Genomic DNA, 24,055 nt, shown 5'->3' with positions numbered 1-24,055 from the left:
TGTTGAACCTCATGTGGTTCATGTGGGCCCACTTCTCAAGCTTGTCCAGCTCCCTTTGGATGTCTTCCCTTCCTTCTGTTGTATTGACTGCACCTCTCAGCTTGGTGTCATCTGCAACCTTGCTGAGCGTGCACTCAGTCCCACTGTCTGTTTCATAATCCTTCACACAACCTGGCAGCTGAAGCTTTCAGGCTGCCTCGGTGCATGCAGGGTGCCAGGGAAATACTGCAGTCCTTACTTGAATCAGAAAAGGAGGCTGATGGTGCCAGCCCAGCCATGTTAAGCCTAGGGTTGCAACAGCAAAACCTCATCTGCTCTCTGTAATATTATCCTCATTGCAAAGTTTGGATGAAAGCTGAGGAAGGAGGATGAAACATCTGCATGCAAGCAGGTTTGGTCTTGCCAGCTATTACATAGCTCAGTCTAAGCTTTTCATAAGGCCAAACAGGATTTCTTCGTTGGCCTCATGCTTCCCCATCCACATAAGAGGAGCTGGGAGGTTTGGGCTATAAGGTCAGAGATCCATTATCAAAGCATCTCACCATCGTGTTTTACATAGACATTCCCTCCAGCTCTTGGGGAAGTGCACGATCTCCACTAAACAAAATGCTGCAGGTCATTTCCATGCTAAAAGCTTAATGTGAGCTATATTGGGCCAGACTGCAGTCAGCAGCCCCTGTGCACGGTGGCTGGGCTTTTGCTGCAAGGCATGGGGGAAGTGGCATGTGAGGAGCCATGCCTCCAGCTCCGCGTGCCTCCAGCGCAGCCGCAGTGCTGCCGAGCCTTGCTTTGCATTCCAGCAGCTGTGCTAGAGCTGCGTGCATGGCCTCACTCGGCACAAATGAAACCAAGGCATCCATATGCTGTACATTAAGAGAAAGAGTGTTTGATCTGCAGTGAGCCCTGGAAGCCTCCTGCTCACTGGCTCACTGCTCACATACTCTTTCCTCCTCTCCTCAGCAGTTTCGAGGAGCGCACGGAGCCCAGTGTCAAAACCTGTAAATGCACGTGTTTATCGACACTATGATGGGAACTGCAGCACTTAAAACTGTTGAGAAAAAGCTATTGGCCACAGCCGTAAAACCTGCCCTCATCTTTTCCATGATGGTGGCGGAAAAGAAAAATTCAAGTGGTATTTTCCTATTTAAAGAAGAAGGGAAAATGACTGCCAAAGTGGACGGAATTTAGTCCAGCTGATGCAACGCCCGGGTTAGAAAAGCAAAATGCAAATCTCCCCTGAGCACAGGAATGGCAGCTGTGCATAGCCAAGGCCACCACAACGATGCCGCAGCCTGGCACAGGGAAGGGACAGCTCGGGTAATGATGGGCTTCAAGCCTGCCACCTGGCCTCTTATTGTGCCATGTATTTTGGAGACACGTATTACAGTCACATCACCCATTGATGTTATGTTTTACAAAGAGGTTACAGACGTCTCTGACTAACTGGTGGTGAGACAGAAGAGGAAAGCTCCCCTGCAGAGAGGACTTCTTTTTTTCTCCAGCATTACCCCACGCAGCTGGGGACAGGGCAGTGCCCTAGCTCAGGAGTGGTACAATGAGGAAGAAGCACAAGCAACAGCCAGGTAACAATAGAAATGAGTTTTATTTTGTAAAAAGTTATAAAATGAATATTGTACAAAAATAAAGTCTGTAGAGAACTTTGGTTGATTAACACAAATGACTGAGACATAAATTGCAGGTGAAGTAAAAAAACTCCAGAGAAGCACACTCCTGTTTTCAATAAGGTCTTAAAAAAAAAAAATCACAAACTTTACCCTTTTGTATTTTGAACATAGTGATTTACTTTGGTGGCAGCCTCTTTGAGCTGCGCAGACAATGCTGTGGGGGAAAGTGCTGAGCAGCGGGGGCTGCACACCCCCGAGCGCTGCGCCCAGCCAACCACCCCGCAGAGCAACTCAGCCCCAGCCTGGCAGGTTGGGCTGATAACGCCCAAATCACGCTGATGCCGATGGTGGCATCTCAGCTGTGCCCTGCCCAGCACAGGGGCTGAGGTATCCCCATGGCCCTGCGGGTGGTCTCTGTGCTGCCTCCATCAGCCCAAGAAAGCTGGGGGGTTGGACCTGATGATCTCTTGAGGTCCCTTCCAACCCCCTACAATTCTGTGATTCTGTGATTCTGTGAAAGCAGCGGAGGTCAGGGCTGAATTATATTTTGCAGACACTGCACGTCTTTCTAGGTGTGTTCTGAATTTTTTTGACCACTAGAGCCTTCTTGTCTGGTGCCCTAGGGGCCCAGGGCAAAACGAGTGAGGAGAGTCATTGCATGCATGAGATAAAAGGTTGGACCATCCTTTTTGTTTTTCAGTTGGGATCATTTTTTCTTCCTTTTTTTTTTTTTTTTTTTTTTGGTTTTGTGTGAGTTGATGCTTCACTGATTGTCAGGTATGTCTAGTGACCTGCACTGCTGCTCCTTCAAGGAAAATAGTCTCCAGAACGAGTGGTCAGGTACAAATGCCTTTGCTGTACTATCCCCTTCACTGTAAGGAAACTCTGCTCTGGACTGCTCTGCTGCGTGGGTATGATCCTGTAATGTTTTAAAATAAATTATATAAAACTCTTTGGTTATTTAACACAATTGTTTATCTGCAGGCTATATTAAATCCAGGGCTAACTAATAAGAGGGATTTAACCTTTTCTATATGGAAATATGGAAGGAAAAGCTTAAATAAATACAAAAAGAAATTATAAGGCTAAATGTGATTAATTTCCATTTGTCAATAGTTATACGAGGTCAGTTGGCAAAAAGTGTGAGAAAAAAATGTGCCTACATTTTAAATATGACTAGAATTAGTTTGTCTAACAAATGGCTAATGTTGAGCCAAGTCCTGCGACCCTCACTCATGTAGAGCTGTATTTGCTCCTGCACTGGCATGACTGTAGTCACTTTCAGAAATGCTGGTGAACAGGAGGAAGGGCTGAAGACTTTGACACTACATTCTGTGAACATAATCAGGTTTTTGTTTAAAAGCAAAAAAGGTAAAGTAAGTGATTTTTTGCATTCAAGTTAACACTTTCAAAAGCATGGACCATTGTTCCCAACTTATTTGTCTCTCTGTATCTTCCAAGCACCTTCTACTTTGGCACCTTTGAAAAGAAACTTTAATAAATAAGGAAAGGAGACTCATTACCGAACTGTAATAAATAACAATAACTTAATCTCAATAAATATCTTCTGTATATTTATGTCTCTGAACGGATGCATTGCATCAAGTAGTCTCTGCTCACTCACAATGACCAAATACAAATGTAGTTACCCAAGTAACATTAGTCCTTTGTAAACCAAAAGAAACACGTTTTGTGTAGGCCAGGCTTGTTGTTTCTCTTACTATACTAGGAAGAAGTGCTTAAAAACTCAACTTGTTCTCATAGGTAGCAGAAGAATGAAATCCTACGCTTGCTTTGAAGAAACATGAGATGGAAATAACCAGACTTAACCAGTAAGTGGAACTGTTTTGCTTTGTCCCAATACTGGCCCTGCAGAACGTGAGCCTGGGAATTTTGACTTTTGGCCGATACCATCTTAGATTAATCTCACTATAGTTTAGAAGTGGTCCTAAGCGCTGAGGAACCACCCTTCAACGAGCAACAGCGCAACGTGTCATTCGGTAGAGCTGAGGGCACAGGGGATGAGCAGGGTACCCCTAAGCTGCTCCTCAGCTCAGCTTCCTGGTGCGGGTGGGGGTGACCGCACCGCAGTGTGGTACTGCAGGGTTGTGTTTTTAAGCACATTCCTCATGGATCCGAGTCTCACTGGTGGTGGACTGTGTCAAATGGGAACGGGAGCGCGCACGCCATCCAGCCATTGGCATCTCCACCCGAGCTTTTATCTACTTTCCCGTCAGACTTCAAAAGCCTCCATCTTTTAGGCAGCCTCGCGTTCCCCTGGGCTCCCATGCCCCCTCGCTCTGCGTTCTTGGTCCTCTTTTCTCCATTCTGAGCAGACGCTTCCCCGGGAACCTTGGTCCCTCTCTTTGCATCAGGGCAGGAATGCAAAACTGGAGCCGCCTCCAGTGAGCAAGTGTCAGACGCATCCACACCTTTTTGCGGAATGTTTTTTCAGTATGTGGTAAACCAGGTTATCGTCCAAAAAGGACAGGTCATCATCAAAGGCTGTGGGTCTGCAACAAGCTTGCCTCACTTTGTCATTGACTAGTTTTTTCTTTCTGGTTAAGTTTTTTAAAATTTTGTCATATGTAGTCTCAGCTGCATCACAAGATCCACTGCAATACCGGAAGATGAGTTCTTCTTTGGTTTCGTATCCCAAATCCAAGTCAGTCACATTTAAATGTATTTCTGTTAAGACACATCCCCGATTTTTGCCCCTTTGACTCCTCCTCCCCTTTTTGTTGGAATTCTCTATGTTCATGGCTGCGTTTTGCCGGTTCCTCTCCCGCCTAGAAAAAATTGGAGTCTGTTTATCTGGCGACCTCCTCAGTCTTTTAATGGTGGCTTGGATAAAGTCCACTACCTCATCAAACTGATCTGGATAATCCTCTGGCATATTAGCTGTTTGAGAAAGAGAGAAAATGCTTTGTCACATGTCAGTTGTCATGAAGAGAAGTTTGTCGGTTTGTGGCTCAAACACACAAGACACATGCAAGCTGCCCTGCCCTCTACTTCAGACATGCTAAAACTGAGGGGAATTTGGAAACTCATTTGGGGAAAAAGAAATGAGATATGTATGTATCTCTGTAGGTGTCTGCTTATGCTTGGTAGCACTCTGGCTCTTCTTTCAGTATTGAATGAACCCTGTCAAAATTGAGGGAAAGAGAATCATGTCATGTTATGAATATTAGTCGCTGGGTGGATGAAGCTACTGTAGAAAGTTACACAGGCTCTTCCTAGCAAGCAGCAAAGGGATGAGGTTTCTTTGATGCAATTTTGTGACTGTAATTGTTAGTTGTCTTTTCACACCAGCAGTGGTTAGTATTGCCAAAGCCACCTATTGATGAGGGTTTGGGGCAGGACACAAGGAGGAATTTCCTGCGGCGCCAGGCTAAGCTATTACTCTTGTCTGAATGCCTGCTTTTTAATGCTTTTAGGGGATAATTACTATCAGAGCTTTTGAAAATTATCTTGTAGAACTATTTTGTACCACCAGATGCTTATTAGACTGAGTAGAAATAGGTTGGAATAGAAGTATTATGTTAATTTTCAAGGGAAATTTTATTAATGCATTTTCTTTCTATGAAGTTAAATTATCTATTGCATTTTTCACTTGATACGTACTCTACCAGAGACAAATTATTCAAGTAAATTAAATGTTAAAGGCAATGAAATGTTTTGACATTAGTAGAATGAACTTCTTCAAGGAGGGTGAAATTGAATATGTTCTTCTGAAATGTTCTGAGATTTCAGTGTTTCATCATGATTTGGAATACCATCACATCTGAAATCTTCCCATGGAGTAAATCCCTCAGTGTGATTTGTTTTAGTGAAGACAGTGATTTAATGACAGGTCAGGCTGTCAGGGGCCCATATCTAGATGCCTTTATTTTGTATTATTAATGAATGTATCTTAAATACTTAAATAATGTTGCAGTATTAAGATTTTTTTCTCCCATTCTTATTGCCAAAAATCGAGTCTTTGAAGACTCACTTCTTCTGCAGGAAAACATAAGAGGATGCTTCTTTCTGTACTTAACTCCTAAGTGCCCACCCGCACAGCAGACTGGTTTCACACACCAGAAGGGTGTAAAAGGGCTCCAAAAGGACCTCTACAAATGTCCCAAGAACTGCAAATACTGGGAAAAAATGTGCCTGATGTGTTGTGCCTCGCCAGGGCTTGGTGCATGCATTAGGCCACAGTGGCTGTCACACAGATGAGACAGGAACAGCTCTGCAAGGAACAGCTCTGTGCCACATTTCCCTAATGAGCACTATAACAGACAGGAGCCTTGGTGGGTGACCAGGCAGCAAATGTTCGCAGACCACATGTGAATGCATTGACCCTTTTCACAGAAGTGGGGAAGATAATGGCTGCCTCCCATTGCGGCAAGATGTGAACTTTGTTAGTGTAAAAACCTGCTGAAACACAGCATGTCTGCACTTAAGGATGAGTACGGACCCCTCCCCAAAGCAGCCACATCCCAGTGGCACCCTTCTGCACAGTAACAGAGGGATGGATCAGAAATGTACAGCTTTTCACGGATGGCTCCAGCAAAATAGTGCAGATTGGTAAGAGTAATGAAGGCAGGTGATTGTGTATCTTCACATAACAAGGGTGACACATGGGAAGCAGGATCCTATAAACTGAAGAGTTTTGACCTGGGAAAAGTGAATTCCACTTTGTTTTACAGGTATCCATGCTAAAGGCAACAATCTCTAAGACCAGTGGCTCTGAAGAGACACAAAGAAGGGATGTCTGCTACCTACACAGCCATATGGGACCCGAACAAGGCAGGGTCCTGTGCCAAGCCCCATAGTCTTGTCCACCAATGGCAAGTGCACCCTTCGGGCACTCCTTTGCCACTACCTCTGTATCAGGTACCAAAACACCCACTATGAGCCATACCTACTGGAGGGGGGTAGCACGGGTAGGTGCATCCATTGAATGCACTGCCTGGCTCTTGCAGGACAGGCTGGTCTGTCCACACCATATAAATACTTCCCTCCTGAAAAAGGTCCTGGTCAAGGTGGTAGGTGGGCTACCTCTTTTAGGCAAGAAGAGGTAGGCTCCATGCTAGACCCAGTCAAGAAAGACAACCCACTTGGAGATGGCCCAGCACCCACTGCTGAAATACAAGCATGTCCCTGGCACAGATACGGATGGAGAGGGCTCTGGCAGGAGGCACTTGCTCTTGTTGCTGTGGGACTGGCTGGTCTCTAGGTTTCTTACACAGAAACTCATGACTCCATAGGGAAAGATATCTCTCCCTGTTGAGATAGCTCTGTCTGTGCCATTCTCTACACTCACTTTGAAATTACCCCACTCACACTACTGTGACTACCCCAGCCCACACATATGTCACATACTCCTGGCCCAACCCTTGTAGCAAGTGTGACACAACGAGACCGAAACACAACAATCAGGGAAGCATACCAGGGTTCAGCAAAACCCATGCGGCAGTCAACCATCAGGAAGAGGATGAGAGATTGTTACAGGGAAACCCAGCCTGGAGACCCTTGTCTGAAACCTTCAGCCTCATACTTATCTCAAGCCTGGTATGCTGCTGATGCAGCGTGGGAAGTGTTTCCTCCCACCTAAGAAGGGACTAGCAAAACTGTGGGTTACCTGAAGAAATAACAACCCACCTGGGCATATCGTTTTTAAACTGCTTGCAGTTCAGGTGCAAAGACGTCACTCACCCCTGTGACAGTGCTATGTGCAGGAGTCTAATTGGTCTACTAATGTTAATCTGATGGTTAAAGGGTTGAACCACTGTCCTGCCCAGGCCAGTGAAATATGCCCTGGAGAGTAGACAAAGAGGGGAAAAGGCCCATGCTGTGGACTGTACCCCATTCAGAGCCCATGCTGACATCTGTCCTGGTTCATGCAAGATCACGACCCCAGCTGCACCAAGGGAGCTAATGTCACTGAGAGCCTTCTGCACTGCAAAGTGGCCTGTGATATTAAGAGGGAGGAAACACATTGTAGAGGAGACCTATGCAACACTAACGCAGGCATGGGGTGTCAACACAGGAGAAGGTGGAAGCAGAAGGGAAAAAGCAGACAAATAACCAAGCCAACAAGGTAATGACTAGAGGAGCCCTACCTATGCACATGGACTTGTTGCAACCAGAATACGGGGTAATTAGCAGCATGACTGACTCCACTGATCTCACCAGGGCTCTAACATAAACCACACAGGAAGGACTCCGAGCTGTAACCAGGGATGAAGCGTGCATGGCCAATGCTGCTAAAGGAGCTGGAGATCCCTGCTCAGCTCATCCCCTCTTACAACATCAGGCCACTTGGGAGACTCACTGGGAGGTCTGCCAGCACTGTGAGTATGATGAATGCCAATTTTCTATCTCACGGGTGGACTTCCCCTTCAGCCCGGGGAATTGGAAAACATGCCAAGCAGATATCCAAATCAGTCCAGAGGACTCCTTCAGTGACCCTCAGTATTTGGGGATTACATCACTGGAGGAAAGAAAAGGCATGCAGGTGATATTTGGGAACCTGTGGGAATGGTGGGCACATGGCCCACCTTGAGGAAATGTGCTGGACCTGTCAGCCCTGGACAGGGTCTGCCTACCTACCACTGCACATGCTGTTACAGGACTATGTGTGTACATGGTTTTAAACACAATGGCAGCTGTGTTACTGGGCCATGTGTTGAATCCTTGCAAGCTGTCATAAGCAACAACACCCTCTACCTGCGGAGCCCAAACTTGTCACTATCAATGCAGCGATGTGCCTTTTGGCATGGACCTGTGCCCCTGGTACTGCATCAAGTGCAGCTGGACCCAGCAACCACTAAATGATGGGCCCAAGCAGTGGGAATTACACTGACTGGAGTGGCTTGGCGCTAGTTTTCTGCATATCCACTAAGAGTGGCTTGCAGGGTTTTGACAGCCAGGACAGCCTGTAAAAAAAATGCTGAAGTGGGATTCTGGGCAACCAAGCAGAAATGCTCTCATTAACAAAAACTGTGATGGGCTGAAACAAGGCACTAGAGCTAAGTGCTAAGTTACCACCAGACATCATACATGAATAAGCAATAACCACTGACCAAGGACTAAGAACCATGTGAGGCTAACAGATAGCAGGGAAGGTGAAGACAGACAGCAGGACCATCCCAGCCTGAGGTGCACTCAGTAGATGTGCTCCAGGGATGCTGAGAGAGCTCCCCACATCACAGCCACTGCATGATGAGCACTTGTTTGGTCCATGAACTGCAGTAAGTGATGCTGGCGGTGAAGGGGGTGCTGGGCTGTGCAGCCAGGGAACACCAGCACACTCTGAGGGGCTGCCTTGGCATCCAGTGCTGGTTTGTGCCCTGAAAAAGGGCACTCGATTCAGCCATGTTCTCCTTTATCTAGTTAACCCTCTGTTGCAAACAGTTTGAAAACCATTTATATTCTCAGAATGAAAGTCTACAGCCTGGCAGCTTTGCTTCTCTAATACACAACACTGCATGGACCGTGCTGGCTTAACTGTGCAGTAGGAAGGGCTTTCTGTGGGGACTTCACATCCCTGCGAAAAAAAAAAACAATCATTATCCCTACCTATAAAACACACAGTTGGCACGTGCATATGTGTGTGTTATATTTGCACATACACATGTACAAATATATATAATTACACACACACACATTTTTTTCAAAACAAACTGATTTACTGACAACACCTCCCTTCTGGTGGAAAAGCTGAGAGAACAAACATGACAGATGCTTGTCAAGCTGTACAAAGTGCCAGCAGAAAATGCTCAGACACTACGGCAACAAAAGCAGCAAAATCTTTTCTGAGCAGCAGTTCCTAGTCGCTGGCTCCAGGGTGTTAAAAGAATCAAAACTGAAAAATCTGAAGCCATATAGGATAAGGTAAGATGGGACAGGATAGCCCACAACAGCATGTGCTCAATACAGGTTAGTACGGTTGGCTCATATGTATATCAGTGTGACACATCTCAAAGCAGGCATTCCCTGAGGGAAAGACCATGCATCCTGGACATGTAAAATTTCCTGTGGTGGGCACATGGCCTCAGTGTATCTTGCTCACAGCATGGGAGAAGGGCTCACAGACCCCAGGGGGGCAGTGTGATAAGGCTGAGCCCCATCACTTACAACAGGGTGCCATGAACACTCACAAGACCAGTGTAAAGTCATGAGATTTTGTTTGGGGTTTACGTCATGTTTTTGAGAGTCGCTTCCTGACTGTTGAACTCTCAGAATACCACCCCACTGAGATTCTCCTTCCCATGGCATTAACCCCCTTGTCTTTCTTTCTCTTCTCTCGACCCTCTCGCATTCCAGTTATAGATATGCTTTAGCATCACCTCTGCCTAGCACCCCGTCAGCAGGAGCATGGGGCAGGCAGCGGTGCCCCAGCAGGAGCTGTGGCAAAGTGCACGTGTCCTGCTCACAGTCACAGAATGGTTTGGGTTGGAAGGGACCTTAAATATCACCCAGTTCCAACCCCCTGCCATGGGCAGGGACACATCCCACCAGACCAAGTTGCCCAAAGCCCCATCCAGCCTGGCCTTGAACACTTACAGGGATGGGGCATCCACACCTTGCTCTCCTGCAGCTCCCTCATTCAATGCTGTGCCAAAGACCTGACCTCTCAGCCAGGAAGAGGCAGAGCCTTCTCCTCTGCTGGCAACCACAGCATGAGCGTGCCTTCTAGTGCTGGAATGTCAAGAGCAGGGGCTATGAATGGCAGCCACTCTGCTTTTGGGCAACTCTATCTTCCATGTCCAGCTGAACCAGGGCTGTTGATCTGCCAGATGTTTCTCAAAGGATCAGAAAAAATGGTAAAAAAAGCAAAGAAGGAAAGAATGAAACACCACAGGACTGCTAAACACAGCCATCTGGAAAGTGACCAGGCTGGGAGGTCAACAACAACTATCCCAAAACCTGGGAGTAAAACAACAGTAAAGAAATGAGACCCATTTAAAATAAGATGCTTAGAAAACAAGAATATTTGCACCTTCTGCTTGCTGTCTGCAAGCTGCCGGCTTTTTTTTTTTGAACCTTTAGGACACAGTCAGATGACCATTTTGACCCAGGTTAGGAACTTCCCTGTTGAATGCATGACAAAATTCTTGCTTCACTGCTGCTCGCCAGAACCTGAGGCTTTGACCTTCCTGTCCCCAGCCCGGTCCCTGTGCCCTGGGCACTGTAAAAGCTGTCAATGGGTGCAGGTTTCTGCAGCAAACACCCCTAGAGCTCCCCACCAGTCCCTGCAGAAAGCCAACCCAGAACCCTGCTTTGGGCACTCAGGGAAATGTGCCTTCCTCTGGGTGCTTTCTCTGCTGCAGCTCCAGAGCCTGCTGTTGCATTTCCAATTAACTCGAGACACCATGTGCCAGCGGGACAGGGATCTGGTGCCTGCGCTTTTTAGAACACTGAACAGTGGTCAGACAGACTCATACATAAAGTAGGTCTAAATGAATATCCAAAGCAAGCTCGTCGCATTCTCAGGAAAACTGTTTCCATTAAGGAAAAAATGGACGTTTTATTTCTGTCTGTTCAAATGGGATCAAAATTACATTTCGTAAAACTATTCCTTTGATTTCACTAGCAACAGATTTATTTTAAAGCCAAATATTCCCCTGCAGTGGCAGTAACCCAGCATGGTAGAGCGAGAAACCCTCGGTTTGTACCTGACCACAAATTGGTTTCAGTGGGAACAGATGGATCTTCAGCTTTTGAGAAAAAAAATCAAGTTACTCATTTTGGTGCCTGGTTATGGATTTAAAAGGGTAACTACAGTCTTTTCTAACCATGCTGTTTATTATGGCTTACAAGAAAGGCTTAAGTTCTATTAACTGCAAAATAATAATTATAGAAGCAGGTTTTCCTTTTTATTTCTAATCTCATAAAATTTGAAGTTTGAAGGTATTGGGAACTGTATTTATGGAATCATTTTCTCTACTGATCTTGGGAAAACATAAGCATGTCACTGCAGTATCAGCTGACGCTCTGCATATCCTGAGTAAAAGTGATTGAATAAAAGTCACATAAGGTATACTAAAAACGATAAAATTGTACTTTTGTTTTACATTGTATCTTTTATGCATATATTTGTGGTATTGTGTAACGACTACATCAAAACATCATGCTAAACATTTAATACAATTACCAGGATAATATTTCACTTAAACACAGCTGTCTTTCAATTAGAGAGGTTCAAATAGCAGCATTCAGACTCTTGTTTAAAGTAAGATTTCAAAGTCCAAGGGATTTAATCCAGCTAATTATAATGATAAGCACTATTTAGAAAACCCAGATCCAGATCTGTGTTAACATCAAATGGCCCTTTTTCAAAAACAGTTCTGGTACTTTCATCTGGGCCCTTAACTAAAATATTTTAATTTCCTTTCTTTCCTGGTTAATTTTAAGTTTCCTCCAAAGTTATAATCACAAAGATGTTTGTTCTTAGATCATTTGTTAGTGGGAAACATACAAGTCATGTGCCTCTAATTATAACTGCAATGAACCAGCCTCATTTTTTCACTGCTTATGAAGATGACTCTGCTATACCATTTATTCATTAATTATTTTATTCTTAGCTTGCTTTGTTGTAATTTTTCCAGGTACTCATTATAGTGGACAAGCCCTAAAACACTGAATCTCTCCATCTCATACCACAAAGGCGTATTTTAGGGGTCCCCTGGAGTAATCTGTTTGTGGAATTGCAACCTTAGTGAGACAAAAATACTCATGTTATGATCATTCTGCTTTGTAAAGAAAGTGTGAACTATGATGGGAATAAAATATGTATTTTACATATTTTAATGAAGTACTTCTCATGAAAACAAAGCTTACCACACCGGCTTCAAATGAAAGGCAGTTGCTAAAACTAGTTACACTAAGAAGTTTTCAGGATTTAAACAATTAAAACATCACCTCTTTGAGGAACGACTTTACTTTCATGCCTTGCATGAAAATCTGCGAGGCTAAGAGTGAAATGGAAACCAGCTGGTTGTGTCCATTAGGTAACAGAGCATCAAAGACAGCAGGTCACCTCATCTTAATACAGTTCTGGTTCACTGCCTTGCTCCCTGCCTTGCCAGCTCCCAGGAAACACCACATCCCTGCTCATATGCAGAAAGGTCTCAGAAATGGAGCCTCCCGCTGGTATCACTTGTTTCTCACCAGGAAAAAGGGCTAAGTAACTTGGCTAAGTAACCTGGGGCCACTCACAGCAGTCAGCTATGATAAGTCAGTACTGGAAACAGGCACAGGGTTCAACAAGATGTACTTGTTCCACATGGAGCAGACAATTTTCAGTTTGTAGCTCACCAGCTCACTGCCAATTCCCATGTTGGTCACACTGCTGAACCTGCAGAGTACTTCATATTTTCACATTACCATGCTTGGTGCCTCCCCTTGCATCCTTTGCCTGCTTTCTCACAGGTATGAGATGCTCAGTCTCCCCAAGAACCTCACTCTGTGGTTCCCAGCAGGAGAAGATAAGGTAGAAACAACAAGACCATCAAAATTGCTCCCAGTGGGGGAATGGCTTGGTAACAGGAAAAAAAGCAAGGCCAGGTGAATTGGGTGAGGTGAAGGAAGCTGTCTTGCAAGCTGACCAGTCCACAAGAGTTTCTTACTCTTAATCTGGTCCAAATGGGAGTCATTCATGAATTTCTGCCTGACTTTGGGGCTGAGCACCTCCGCTGGCCTCCCTGGGGCTGTCACATCTTGCAGTCAGGTAGCAAGGGACCAGCAGGCGGATGTGGTCTCACCTCTGACTGAGAGCTTTGAACAACCAGCTCTGAGGCACTGAGGACAGACAGCCCTTCAGCACTTGCTCCTGAGGTTTTGATACAGCTCCTTCAGTAGCTGCTAGGACCCTGTCCTGGTCTTACTGCACAGAGGCTGTATTCAAGCGCACAGAAGGCAGTCTCTGCACCTGAAGAAGTTACAGCATGAACAGTGTAAAAAGGGAAAAAAGAGGCAAAGTGGATGCCCTCTGCCTGAAGCCAATGACGGAGCAGGAGCCAAGGCTGGGTGAGGAACACACCTTGCCCACCAAATCTCCTCACTAAGGCCTCGTACACTTCCAGATCTGTACCATGCTGCAAATATATAGCTTCCCAGTATAAGTTGGGTTTATGCTTAATTCTTGGTTCTGTTCCATCCCTGAGACAGCCTTAAAGAAGCCTTAAAGAAGTACTGGGACCTGAAACTAGCAACAGGGCATGCAGCTAGCTAACGGGCATGGCATGGAGACTTAAACGGAGGAAACACTGCTGGTAATAAAAAGAAACTCTCTTTAGCATTCCTGGTGCAGAAGTGTCCCAGACCAGCCCTCACATGGCACCAGTAAAACCCCACATGGGTCACACAGCACCACTTCGGTGCCAGTTCTCTGAACCTGAGCAGCACAAATGATACAACAGTAGAAGCACTGTTTCCACAACAGCTCAACACAACTCCAACCAAGCAGCTGTACCTGGGATGCTCCTACACTGCATCTCTTGGCTTTAGGGCTGTGCCAAGGAACAAACATGGGCAGCAATGCAGCAGGAAGGGGTCCTGTCCCTGTCTCTATCCTGGAGCAGAAAAGCACAGCCATGTGGGCAAAGCCATGACTGATGAACCTGTTGGGACAATCTCTGCTGCTGTCAGATTTTGATTTGGCCTATAAATGATAAATTTGCTTCCTGTATTTCAACCTTTTTGCAATACAAATGATATGTAAAGTTTTAACATTAAAGTTTTGAAAATGTTCTTATATTCATCAGTTCATGGCTCTCAAGCAGGTGCTCCTGCTCTGCTGCAGGAGATGTCACAGTTGGATGTGTGGACCACAACCCATCAGATGGGGTTGGTGGCTGCTCAGAGGCAGTGAGTCTCTGAAAAGCTCTGCCTCCTTCCAATCCACTATGCTGGACACATGCCTCCTTGTCAGAAATTTTGTGAGTCATTGCTGGTTTTGTCAAAGAAATCTAATCTGTTTGGGATGGGAGCAGAGATAGTCCAGATATTTGTACGTAGCTTGTTAGATGAAGGGGATAAGACCAGCTTGCCTCAGAAAATGTGGCCACCTGAGAAGTTCTGGCATACCTGCTGTACTACTGCCTTGCCCACATGCAGAAAAACAAGTATTTTGAATCCAGCATTTGCTTCTTTTTAAGCCTCAGTAATCATTAAAGCATTTGTACAAGTCCCACTGAATTCAAAGAAATGCGCCTGCAGTTTTCAGCATAAGTGCTGTGCCAATAGATACAGACCAAGGCAAAAGATTAAATATCTGCTAAGTCATACACTGTGGCTTTTTTCCTTAAAAAAATGCTGATATTTGAAATGTCTTACATAATTCATTTTCTGTCCTTGATCTTAAAACCAGACATATTTTGTATCTTAATGTTTTGTTTGTACCTGTCTCAAATATATCTTTTTGATTCTATTTTCTTTCTTCCCTCTGTAAGCAAGACTGGATTGCCAACAATCATTGAAATCTTTCCTTTGGTTCCCCTTACCGAGTAGTATTTGCTCAGAAACTACAGCTGTTTATCTCAAAAAAAATGACCATCCTGCAGTGTCAACCATTCTACCAGCACTAGTGTGTCAGTGGCCTCATTAGATGTCTGATGATCCTGAACATTGTTATGCCACAATATTTAGTATTCTCATTTATTACTTGTCATTAACTTATTGCTACGGAAGTATGAGAATCTTCAGCAAGTGTCATTATGTGGGGTTTGGTCTGTGTACTCCAAGTTTTAAGTTACAGTTTCTTGGTCGTGTGTTTGTGTTGGGGAGGGATGAAGACTGGATATTTGCGCTAGATCATAGAATCATAGAAACATTAGGGTTGGAAAAGACCTTCAAGATCATCTGGTCCAACCACCGCCCTACTACCAATGTCACCCAATAAACCATGTCCCTAAGCACCACGTCCAACCTTTCCTTAAACACCCCCAGGGACGTTGACGCCACCACCTCCCTGGGCAACCCGTTCCAATGCCTGACTGCTCTTTCTGAGAAGAAATGTCTCCTAATTTCCAACCTGAACCTCTCCTGGCACAACTTGAGGCCATTCCCTCTAGTCCTGTCACTAGTTATCTGTGAGAAGAGGCCGACCCCCAGCTCCCCACACCTTCCTTTCAGGCAGTTGTAGAGAGCAATAAGGCCTCCCCTGAGCCTCCTCTTCTCCAGACTAAAGAACCCCAGTTCCCTCAGCCGCTCCTCACAGGACTTGTGCTCCAGGCCCTTCACCAGCTTTATAGTCCTTCTCTGGACACGTTCCAGGGCCTTGATGTCCTTCTTGTAGTGAGGGGCCCAAAACTGAACACAGCACTCGAGGGGTGGCCTCACCAGAGCTGAGTACAGTGGGATGATCCCTGGTCCTGCTGGCTGCACTATTCCTGATAAAGCCAGGATGCCGTTGGACTTCTTGGCCACCTGGGCACACTGCTGGCTCATGTTCAGGCGAGCACTGATTTTGGTGGATGGGATCTGATGACCCCAACGGCTTCTCTCAGCTTCTGTAACTTTAAATATTCTATATCTGCCTTATGCAGGAACACTAAAACTTACAAAGTCACTGCAGCCTATCATTTTGAGGATTCTGCTCTAGTGGACAAATAACGCCTCTCCCAGCAAGCCATCAACAGCCATCACAGAGCTGACAAGGATTTCTAAAATACATTCAAGAGGCCTATGAAAGGTGACCAAGAAATGCATGTTGAGGTATGTTATCTAGCAACCCACATCTGCAAAACATCTAAAAGGATCCGCTCTTCCACTGGAAAAATTTTGAGGCCCCTAAAATGAAAAGGAGCAAAGACATAAAACTTAAACAAAGGATAACTGTTAAAATGAGAATAAAACCAGATTCTCTTGCATTTCAATCATTTTCTCCTTAGGTCTCTGAACACCCTTCAAGGGAGTATATTCAGGAGATATACGTGACTGCAGCAAGAACAGCTTCTAGGGCTACACGCATCTGGATTTACCCAGATGTGCCCTAGAACATGTCTTCTAGAATTGTGCGCATGAAAAGAAGACAACTTTGAATGCTTGAGATTTCTAAATGCCTAGAAAACCTGGGCGTGCCCATGCACAAACTTTACTATATATATGCTGGCCTAGTGACATACGCGCACTCAGTCTGAGAGTGGCTGGATGCACCGGCTGCACTGGATACACACAGATCGAATGACGAGTGTGGCACCTGCTCGGCTGGGGCAGACAAAAACCTCTCCGACGCATTGCATTTACTGTGCATGGGCAGGTTGCCTCTGTGGCTTGTGGGTGTCTTGCACTAAAGCACATCTGCTGCACTGTGAGGGTTTTGGGCAGGAAAACCTGGACTGAGAGTTCTGATTTGTAACACAAAATCTGTCTAATAAGTACTGTAGGAAAGGAAATGCAATCATTTGGAAGTATAATTTAATATTGTTTTTGCCTTTAGAAGCCCTATAATAGCACTGTTCATTCTAGATACTTCCATTTCAGCTAAATGTAGAACCTTAACATTAAACACCCAGGAGCAGGGATATGAAGAATGTTTAACAGAGGTGTAACGCACATGTAACATGGTGTGTTATGCTATAGCGTGACAAAGGAATTCTAACAATAATTCACCATCCTGTGGCCATGGAGTAACTCGGTCATTATAATTCAGAGAAATATCTTCTCTTTCCATTAAAAAGTGAGATTTTTCATTGATTTTTGCATATATACTGCTAGTTCTTACTCAAGATGCCCACTTGATCAAGAGATTACATGCCATGTCCTGGATCTTGGGATACTCCAACCCTCACACATGCTGATTACAGCTATCCAGGGGCAAGTAATTAAAAAACATATTTGCTGGGAAACACATAAAAGTCAAACTAAGTGTTTTTACAGTTATTTGGTTTATATTTGTTCTGTTCACACTCATTATTTAAGCTAATTATGTCCTTCTACCTGCGGACTGTAGCATGAGGGAAAAAAAGGATGTGCTTTCTACCTTTACAGACTCCCCAGGTACTCTCCTTCACGTGAAATAAGCTGTCCCGTGAGCACTGATGCCTAAAACACTTAGAAACACTGGGATCATCTCAAATGCACTAGACTTACAGAGGCTACTCTCACCCCAGCATCCAGTCCAATGAAAAATGCAGAAGACTGCAATTGCCAACACTCTCTGCCTTCTCTAATTACTGTCCTAAACAACAAAGGTCAGCACATTACACCTGATCAGCCCCGGAGGTGAGGACCTTGCCTGTAGGCTGGAACGAAGGAAGGTTTCCAGCCAACCTGAAAGAGATGGGGTAGCATCAGGTGACCCCAGAGCACTTTGCAGAGAAAGCAATCCCATCAAATGAGAATGCAGAAAGGTGTTGAGAGCCTGGGAAAACAGATTGGTGCTCCAGCAAGGTGTTTGGCCTTCCCCTAGGAGTGGGGCTTGATCTCACAACCCCCTGCTGCCTGTGGCATATCAGAGACCTGAGCTACCCCACCCAGCCTGCATGGGGACCACTTTAGGGCAGAATCATGCATCCCTCTTCAAACGCAAAAATGTAGCACCCCATCCTGCTCAGGTTTTTGAGCTGCCTCCTGCAAAGGTGCTGTGCTGGCTGCCAGCCCCCAGGGGTACCAAGGCATGGCGGGCCCACCAGCAGGCCGTGAGCACGCCCGATGCTGGGAGAAAAACCAGGAGGTCTACACAACACAGCTGCCACCCCTCTTGTGTACATTGTTCTGTCTCTTCCCCATGACGAAGGGTGCGTGGCACCCTGGTGAGCAGAGAGGAACAAGTGCACCGAGTGCAGGGCTGTGGTTACTCCAAGAGGGTGTGCAGGCCTTGGTGGCCTGGATGGGATCGGCCATGCTGGGAGGAATCGGCCTGGATGGGATCGGCCTCACGGGCTACGTGCTTGCAGCCTGCTCCTCAGGCACCACACGCTTTTAAGTCAACAAAAACAGTGCGAAAATGAATCAAAGTATTTCAGCACTTTCTTACAGCTGCCTGTCTCCCCTGACTCACTCGGCTTGGCAACTCGGCTGAGAAAAGAGTCTCCAGCGTTTGGGCAAGCGTGCTGTGCTGCTGCTGTGCAAAGATCACAGGAACACCCTAGGTTTTTCCCAACTTCTGCTGTGAAGAGCAGCGCTGGTATTTTCCCCTCACAGCCAGGCCCATAGGATCCATTAGGAGGTGGAGGCCGAGCTACCAGCCCCTTCTGGAAGGACCGTCCTGGGCGACACCTAGAAGCCCTCTCTGTCCTGGGAGGAGAGGCTCTGGGACAAGACTGGCTGTTCACACTGCCGCCACACAGGTTAACACAGCTCATCTTCCTCCTTGCTTACCCACTCCACAGAAAAAAAGGAGGAAACAGTGACAAGTTCTGTACTGCTACCCATCCCCTTGAGCTGCTGGCGAGACACCAGCTCACAAGGAACCGCATTCCCAGAAGTAACTTTTAAGATAGAAGTGGCATTGCATAAATACATCCTCCCTGGAAAGAGGGAGCACTAATGCTCTCCTGCCCTGTGCTGCCTCCTCCCTAGCACTCTTCTCACCAGAGAGCTGGTGTCGCCGCCAGACCGTGCCAACATCACCAGCACAACACCCAAAAAGCTGATCCCTGCCTCTGGTGGGACGACTCAGTGTCCCAGTACCTTCCCCACCACGGCCGAGCAGCAGGGGATCGGGGTTGGGACTGGAGAGGAGGTGGCAGCCCCAGTAGGGGGAAAACACAAGCAAGGAGAGGACACAGAGGAGGCCAAGTGGAGAACAAGGCGCAGGATGCTGGAGAACAGGAGCAAAGTGGAGCCACGGGGCACAATTCCCCGCTCGGCACCTCCACGCTGCACTAACCCGGCTGCTCCCGGGGAAATCAGCACAGGGCTGCCCATGGCCAGAGCCGCGACAGCCGCAGGGAAGGACATGCCTCCCGGTAAGGAGATAAAAGTGAGCCTCAGTCACTGGATTCTCTCTGCTACGAGCTAGAGGGAACGGGATGAGCAAGGGCAAAGGGAGCAGCCTCCGAGCTGTGTGTCTGCCTTTGCCAAGTGGACATCTCCACAATCCATGTGAGTATTTTGCCGCTTCTTATTGAGCCATATTAACTCCCACTTTAAAAAGCCACCAGTGTTAGTGTAACACTCACATACCACTGTTAAAATCCTGCATCTGCTATTGTAGGAGACCTATTATTAGCGAGGCATTATTATTATCTGTCATTTGGACTGTAAGCTGTCTTACTGTGAGCTGGTTCATGTGGATTGCTCTGCACCAAGCTCCTAACCCCACCACTGCTACTCTTCTGTAAATTTCCATGCGGATACACTGCTTTTGGGATAAGGATCCAAGGAGGATTTAACAAAACTCAGCAGCACTCCAGGATGTGTACAGTGCCTTGCAGCATGGCGCAGTGTCCACCAGGACCTGTGCCCACTGCAGACAGTGAATAACTGCATTGGCAGCCCTGAGCAGCGAGAGGAGGCTGAAGTGGTGGGGAGGGAGTTTCAGCACCCGTGTTGCATGGTGCCTGACCCTCCCACGGCTCCTTTGCACACAACTAACTTCCCCATCTCTCAGGGTTTTTCAACCAAAGGGCTCCTAACACTGCTGGGAAGGAAGGGCTGGACTGGGGATCACTGCCATCTCCAGCCCCAAGCTTTTTAGGATGACTGGGTTTGGAGCTGCTGGAGCCAGACCAGAGCTGGTGGCCCTACCTGGGGAGATGCGGGGCGGAAAGCAGGGGGGGGGGTCCCTTCCTCACCCTGATGCCTGGGCAAAGGGGAGTGGGTTTAGCAAGACAGACAGTGGTGGCTACAAAGGGGAATGTTTCTTACAGTCACTGTGCACAGCATAGGGAGGCGGCAGGCTGATGGGGGAGAGATCGTCTTCAGGCCCCTCTACCACTGAAGGGGGCCCCTCGGGAGGCATCTTACCGGTGGGCAGGGGCGAGGTGGAGACCGTGTTGAGCAGCACCACGCAGACAGCCACAACATCCCATAACTTCATCTTAGATCTCCTTCCAACACGGGCCCCTGGCAGGGAGGACAGGTCGGGTTAGCTCCCAGCTGCTGTGCTCCCCCAGCCCTGTCCCTTCCCTGCCTGCCCTGAGACACCCTGGGGACACAGCAGGGGCCAACAACCTGCGCCCAACCGTGCCCCCCCCAGACCCTCCTGTCCCCATCTCGTGGGACCTCCCGGTGTGGGATTGGGGCTGCGGGGTGGCCACCAGCCCCTCTATGCCCAGGCATGCTGCCTGGGGGGCAGGCTGGCAGGTCCCAAGGGCCTTCGCTCAGGGCCAGGTGGGTGTCACCATGTCCCCGTGCTGGCTGCCAGGTCACCTTGTGCTCATCCTCCCCCAGCACCTGGGCACCTGTCCTGGGGCTGGGACAGGGTGGACCCGGCTGGCCGGGGGTGCAAGGCTGTGCAGCTTTGCTGTGCTAAGGTCAAACTTTCCTTTCTCTCCTCTCTCCATCCCCAATCCTTTTCCTTTGCCCTTGCCTTTTAATTTTCCCTGTCCCCTTTTCTTTTCCCCTTTCCTGCTCTCTTTTCTCTTTCCCCCTCACTTCCTCCCCTTTCTTTTTCCCAGTCAACTTTGCTTTCCCTTTTCCCTTTCCTTTTCCCTTTTCTCCTTTCATTTCCTCTCTTCTCTTTCCTTTCCCTTTTCCTCTTTTCATTCTCTTCCTTTTCCCTTTTTCTCCTTTCCTTTTTCCTTTCTCCCTTATCTTCTTTCCCTTTCATTTTTTTTCCATTTCCTGCTTTTTTTTTTTTCCGTTCCTCGTCTTTGCCTTTTCTCTTTCTCTTCATGTTTCCCTTTCCCCTTCCATCTCCACATTTTCTTTTTCCTTTCCTCCTTCCCTTCCTTTTTTTCCCCCCATTTCCCTTTCGTTTCATTTTCCCCTCCTCTCCATTTCCTCCTTATCGTTCTCCTCTCCTTTTCCTTTCCCCCTTCTCCTTCCCCCCGTCCTTTCTCCCTTTCCTTCCCCTCTCCCCGCTCCCCCCGCACCCCGACACCCACCTCCCGGAGCCGGCAGCTGCCCCGGGACCGCTTCAGCCCGGCCCGGCCCCGCTGGGCGGCAGCGGAGGGGTCTCTGCGGGGGGCTCCGGCCGCGGGGCTCCGACCCCTGCCCGCCGCCGCCGGGGCCGCTGCGCGGAGCCCGTCCAGGCTCGGGCGCTGCCCTCGCACCTCGCCGGCACCGGGGCGCCCCGGGGGGGCGGCCCTGTGCCCCCCATCCCGATGAGGGGACCCCTCCCGCCCCGCCGCGACCCCCGCCTCGCCCTCACCTCCGAGCTGGTCTCGTCGGACCCGAGACGGACATCAACGCCGGGGAGCCGAGCGGCCGGACGGGCGATGCATGGGGGGCCAGGTCGGGGTCCGGCCGCCGGGACCCTCTTTTTGCGCGGTGGGGGCAGGCGTGGGGTAGGGGGGCGAGGTCGCGGGTCTGGGTGGAGGCAGAGGGGAGCCGCCAGCACAAGCGAGCCCCGGCGGCCTCCCCCGGCCGCCGCAGGTGCTGTGTCCGCGGCCGGTGCCGGGGTCTGTGCCCGCTGCGGCCCCGGGGCCGCACTCAGCAGCGGCGGGAGCGGCCCGAGCCGCGGGGAGCGCCGCCTGGCAGCGGGAGCTGGCTCTGGGTGCTGCTCTTGGGACCCTGCCTGGAAATCTGAGAAAGACACTCCATCAACAACTGCGGGGAGTCAGATGAAGACATCAGGGCTCCTGTAACGCCAGCTGGTCCAGCACCGCGGGGAGCCGCGCACCGCTCGGACACGCACGCAACGGCGGGAAGGAGAAAAAAAAAAAAAAAAAAAGAGTGGGGAAAAAAAAGAAAAAACGGGAAAAATAAAAAATAAGAGCAGCTGAGGAGGAGGGGAGGGGAAAAAAATTAAAATCGCACCACCCCCCTCAGCCTGCTGGCAGAATCAGAGGCCGGCGCTGGGATTTGTAGCGCCGGTAGCAGCAGCAGCAGCAGCAGCAGCAGCAGCCAGGCTTCCTCCTGCAGAGCGGGGATCCCGTCGCGGCGAGAGCTTAGATCCAAGCGGGGAGCGGCGGGGGGCCGGGCCGGTGCCGGGGCTCGCCCCAGCTCCCCGGGAGCCGCCGGGGCTCCGCGGGCGGGGTCGGGGGCGAGGCGAGGCGCGGGGGGCTCCGCACCCGCGGGCGGAGGGGAGCGCGGAGCCGGACGCCGGGGCTTTGCCAGGGCGACTCTGCGCCGCAGATGGATTTATAGGGCCCTTTGGCAGTGACGCGCCCTCCGCTGATTCGCTTTCAGACCCAAACACACGCTGGCCCCCCGCACCGGACCCCGCGGAGCCTCCAAATATCTCCCGGCTGAAGTCACCGGCCCGACATACCGTACGCTGCGCGCCCGGCGGCGCAGCCCCGCGGACGCCCGCTTGGCCCCGCGGCGGCCGTGCCGGGCCGTGCCGGGCCGGAGTAACCCAACACCGAGCCGCGGCGGCTGCAGGGGCTCCGGCCCGGCCCGGCACGGCCCCCCCCGGCCCCGCCGCCGCCCCCTCCTCGCCCCCCGCCGGCCGCAGGTGCCCCGGGTGCGCCGCGCTGCGCTGCGCGGCCCCTGCGCGGGGGGCGGCGGCGGGGGGACGCGCGGGAGGCCGCGGCGAAGTGGCCGTAAACAGTCTCGGCTTACAGCCCCGCGCCCTGTATTTATGACTCACCCAGTTGTCCGGAGGTATGAGGTCCTCATGTCGCCGGTGCTATGAAATTAACGCGGCGGGCGGCTGGGGAGAGCGCAGGGGTTGCGCGCCGGCCAATAAAGCGCTCCGTCTGCACCGCGCTTCTTCCTTTTTTATGATTCTTTGTTGTTGTTGTTATTGTTGTTTGGTTGGGTTTTGGATTTGGCGTGCGGATATGGCTGGGATGGGGCGGCGGGACCCCGCGGGGCACCGGAGCCCAGGGACGAGGGACACCGGGGGGGGACCGGGAGGACGAGCCCCGCGCTGGGCATGGCCGGGCCGGCGGCAGAGCTGTCACCGAAAGCTGCCGCCCGGCCGCGGGATCCTGCCAGCCCCCCCTCCGCGGGGTGTGCGTGCGGCTCTGGCTGTGCATTCACACGGCTGTGTGCGCGCCGGATCGCCCCTCTCTCATGGGGAAGGAGAGCAGACCCCGAGACGCCCCGACGGGGACCGTGCCCGGCCCCACACATCCCCACACATCCCCACACACCCCACATCCCTATCCGCCGGGGCGGCTGCTGCGGCAGGGGCGGCCACAGCGGCTGCCGGAGGTCCGGCAGGGCGCGGAGGGGGATATGAGGACCTCAGGTTTCCCTTCTCCCTTCCCTTCTTCTTTTCCTTCCCTTCTCCTTCTTTTCTTTTCTTCCTCTTTTATTTTCTCCTTCTTTTCCCCTTCCCTTCCCTTCCCTTCCCTTCCCTTCCCTTCCCTTCCCTTCCCTTCCCTTCCCTTCCCTTCCCTTCCCTTCCCTTCCCTTCCCTTCCCTTCCCTTCCCTT

The 24,055-nt window shown here is 49.4% G+C and overlaps 1 protein-coding gene across 5 annotated transcripts; it reads right to left on the bottom strand.

The window, feature by feature from the left end:
• Window positions 1-1,584: 1,584 nt before the first annotated feature.
• On the bottom strand, window positions 1,585-24,013 carry GDNF (glial cell derived neurotrophic factor). Of its 5 annotated transcripts, XM_083818149.1 has the most exons (4): window positions 23,263-23,399; window positions 21,880-22,253; window positions 20,433-20,630; window positions 1,585-4,526 (listed from the first exon to the last, which is right to left on the bottom strand). In XM_083818149.1, exons 3-4 carry the CDS (start codon window positions 20,602-20,604, stop codon window positions 4,042-4,044), a joined length of 657 nt encoding a protein of 218 aa, XP_083674275.1. In that variant the 5' UTR covers window positions 20,605-20,630; window positions 21,880-22,253; window positions 23,263-23,399; the 3' UTR covers window positions 1,585-4,041. The 5 variants fall into 5 exon arrangements, with proteins under 5 accessions (XP_083674275.1, XP_083674277.1, XP_083674274.1 ...); XM_083818151.1 differs by lacking the exon at window positions 21,880-22,253 and having other exon boundaries at window positions 23,263-24,013; XM_083818148.1 differs by lacking the exon at window positions 23,263-23,399 and having other exon boundaries at window positions 21,880-22,867.
• Between the last annotated feature and the right edge of the window lie 42 nt (window positions 24,014-24,055).

This window comes from Anser anser, assembly GCF_964211835.1.
Source record: "Anser anser genome assembly, chromosome: Z".
In the NCBI taxonomy this organism is placed as follows: Eukaryota; Metazoa; Chordata; class Aves; order Anseriformes; family Anatidae; genus Anser; species Anser anser.
This window is presented reverse-complemented; position numbering and strand designations above follow the sequence as displayed.

Coding starts and splice junctions, on each gene's coding strand:
- GDNF (XM_083818151.1), bottom strand. CDS start 20,604: ATGAAGTTATGGGATGTTGTGGCTGTCTGCGTGGTGCTGCTCAACACG. Junction 4,527..20,432: donor CTATGCTGTGCACAGTGACT/GTAAGAAACATT, acceptor TTTCTCAAACAG/CTAATATGCCAGAGGATTAT.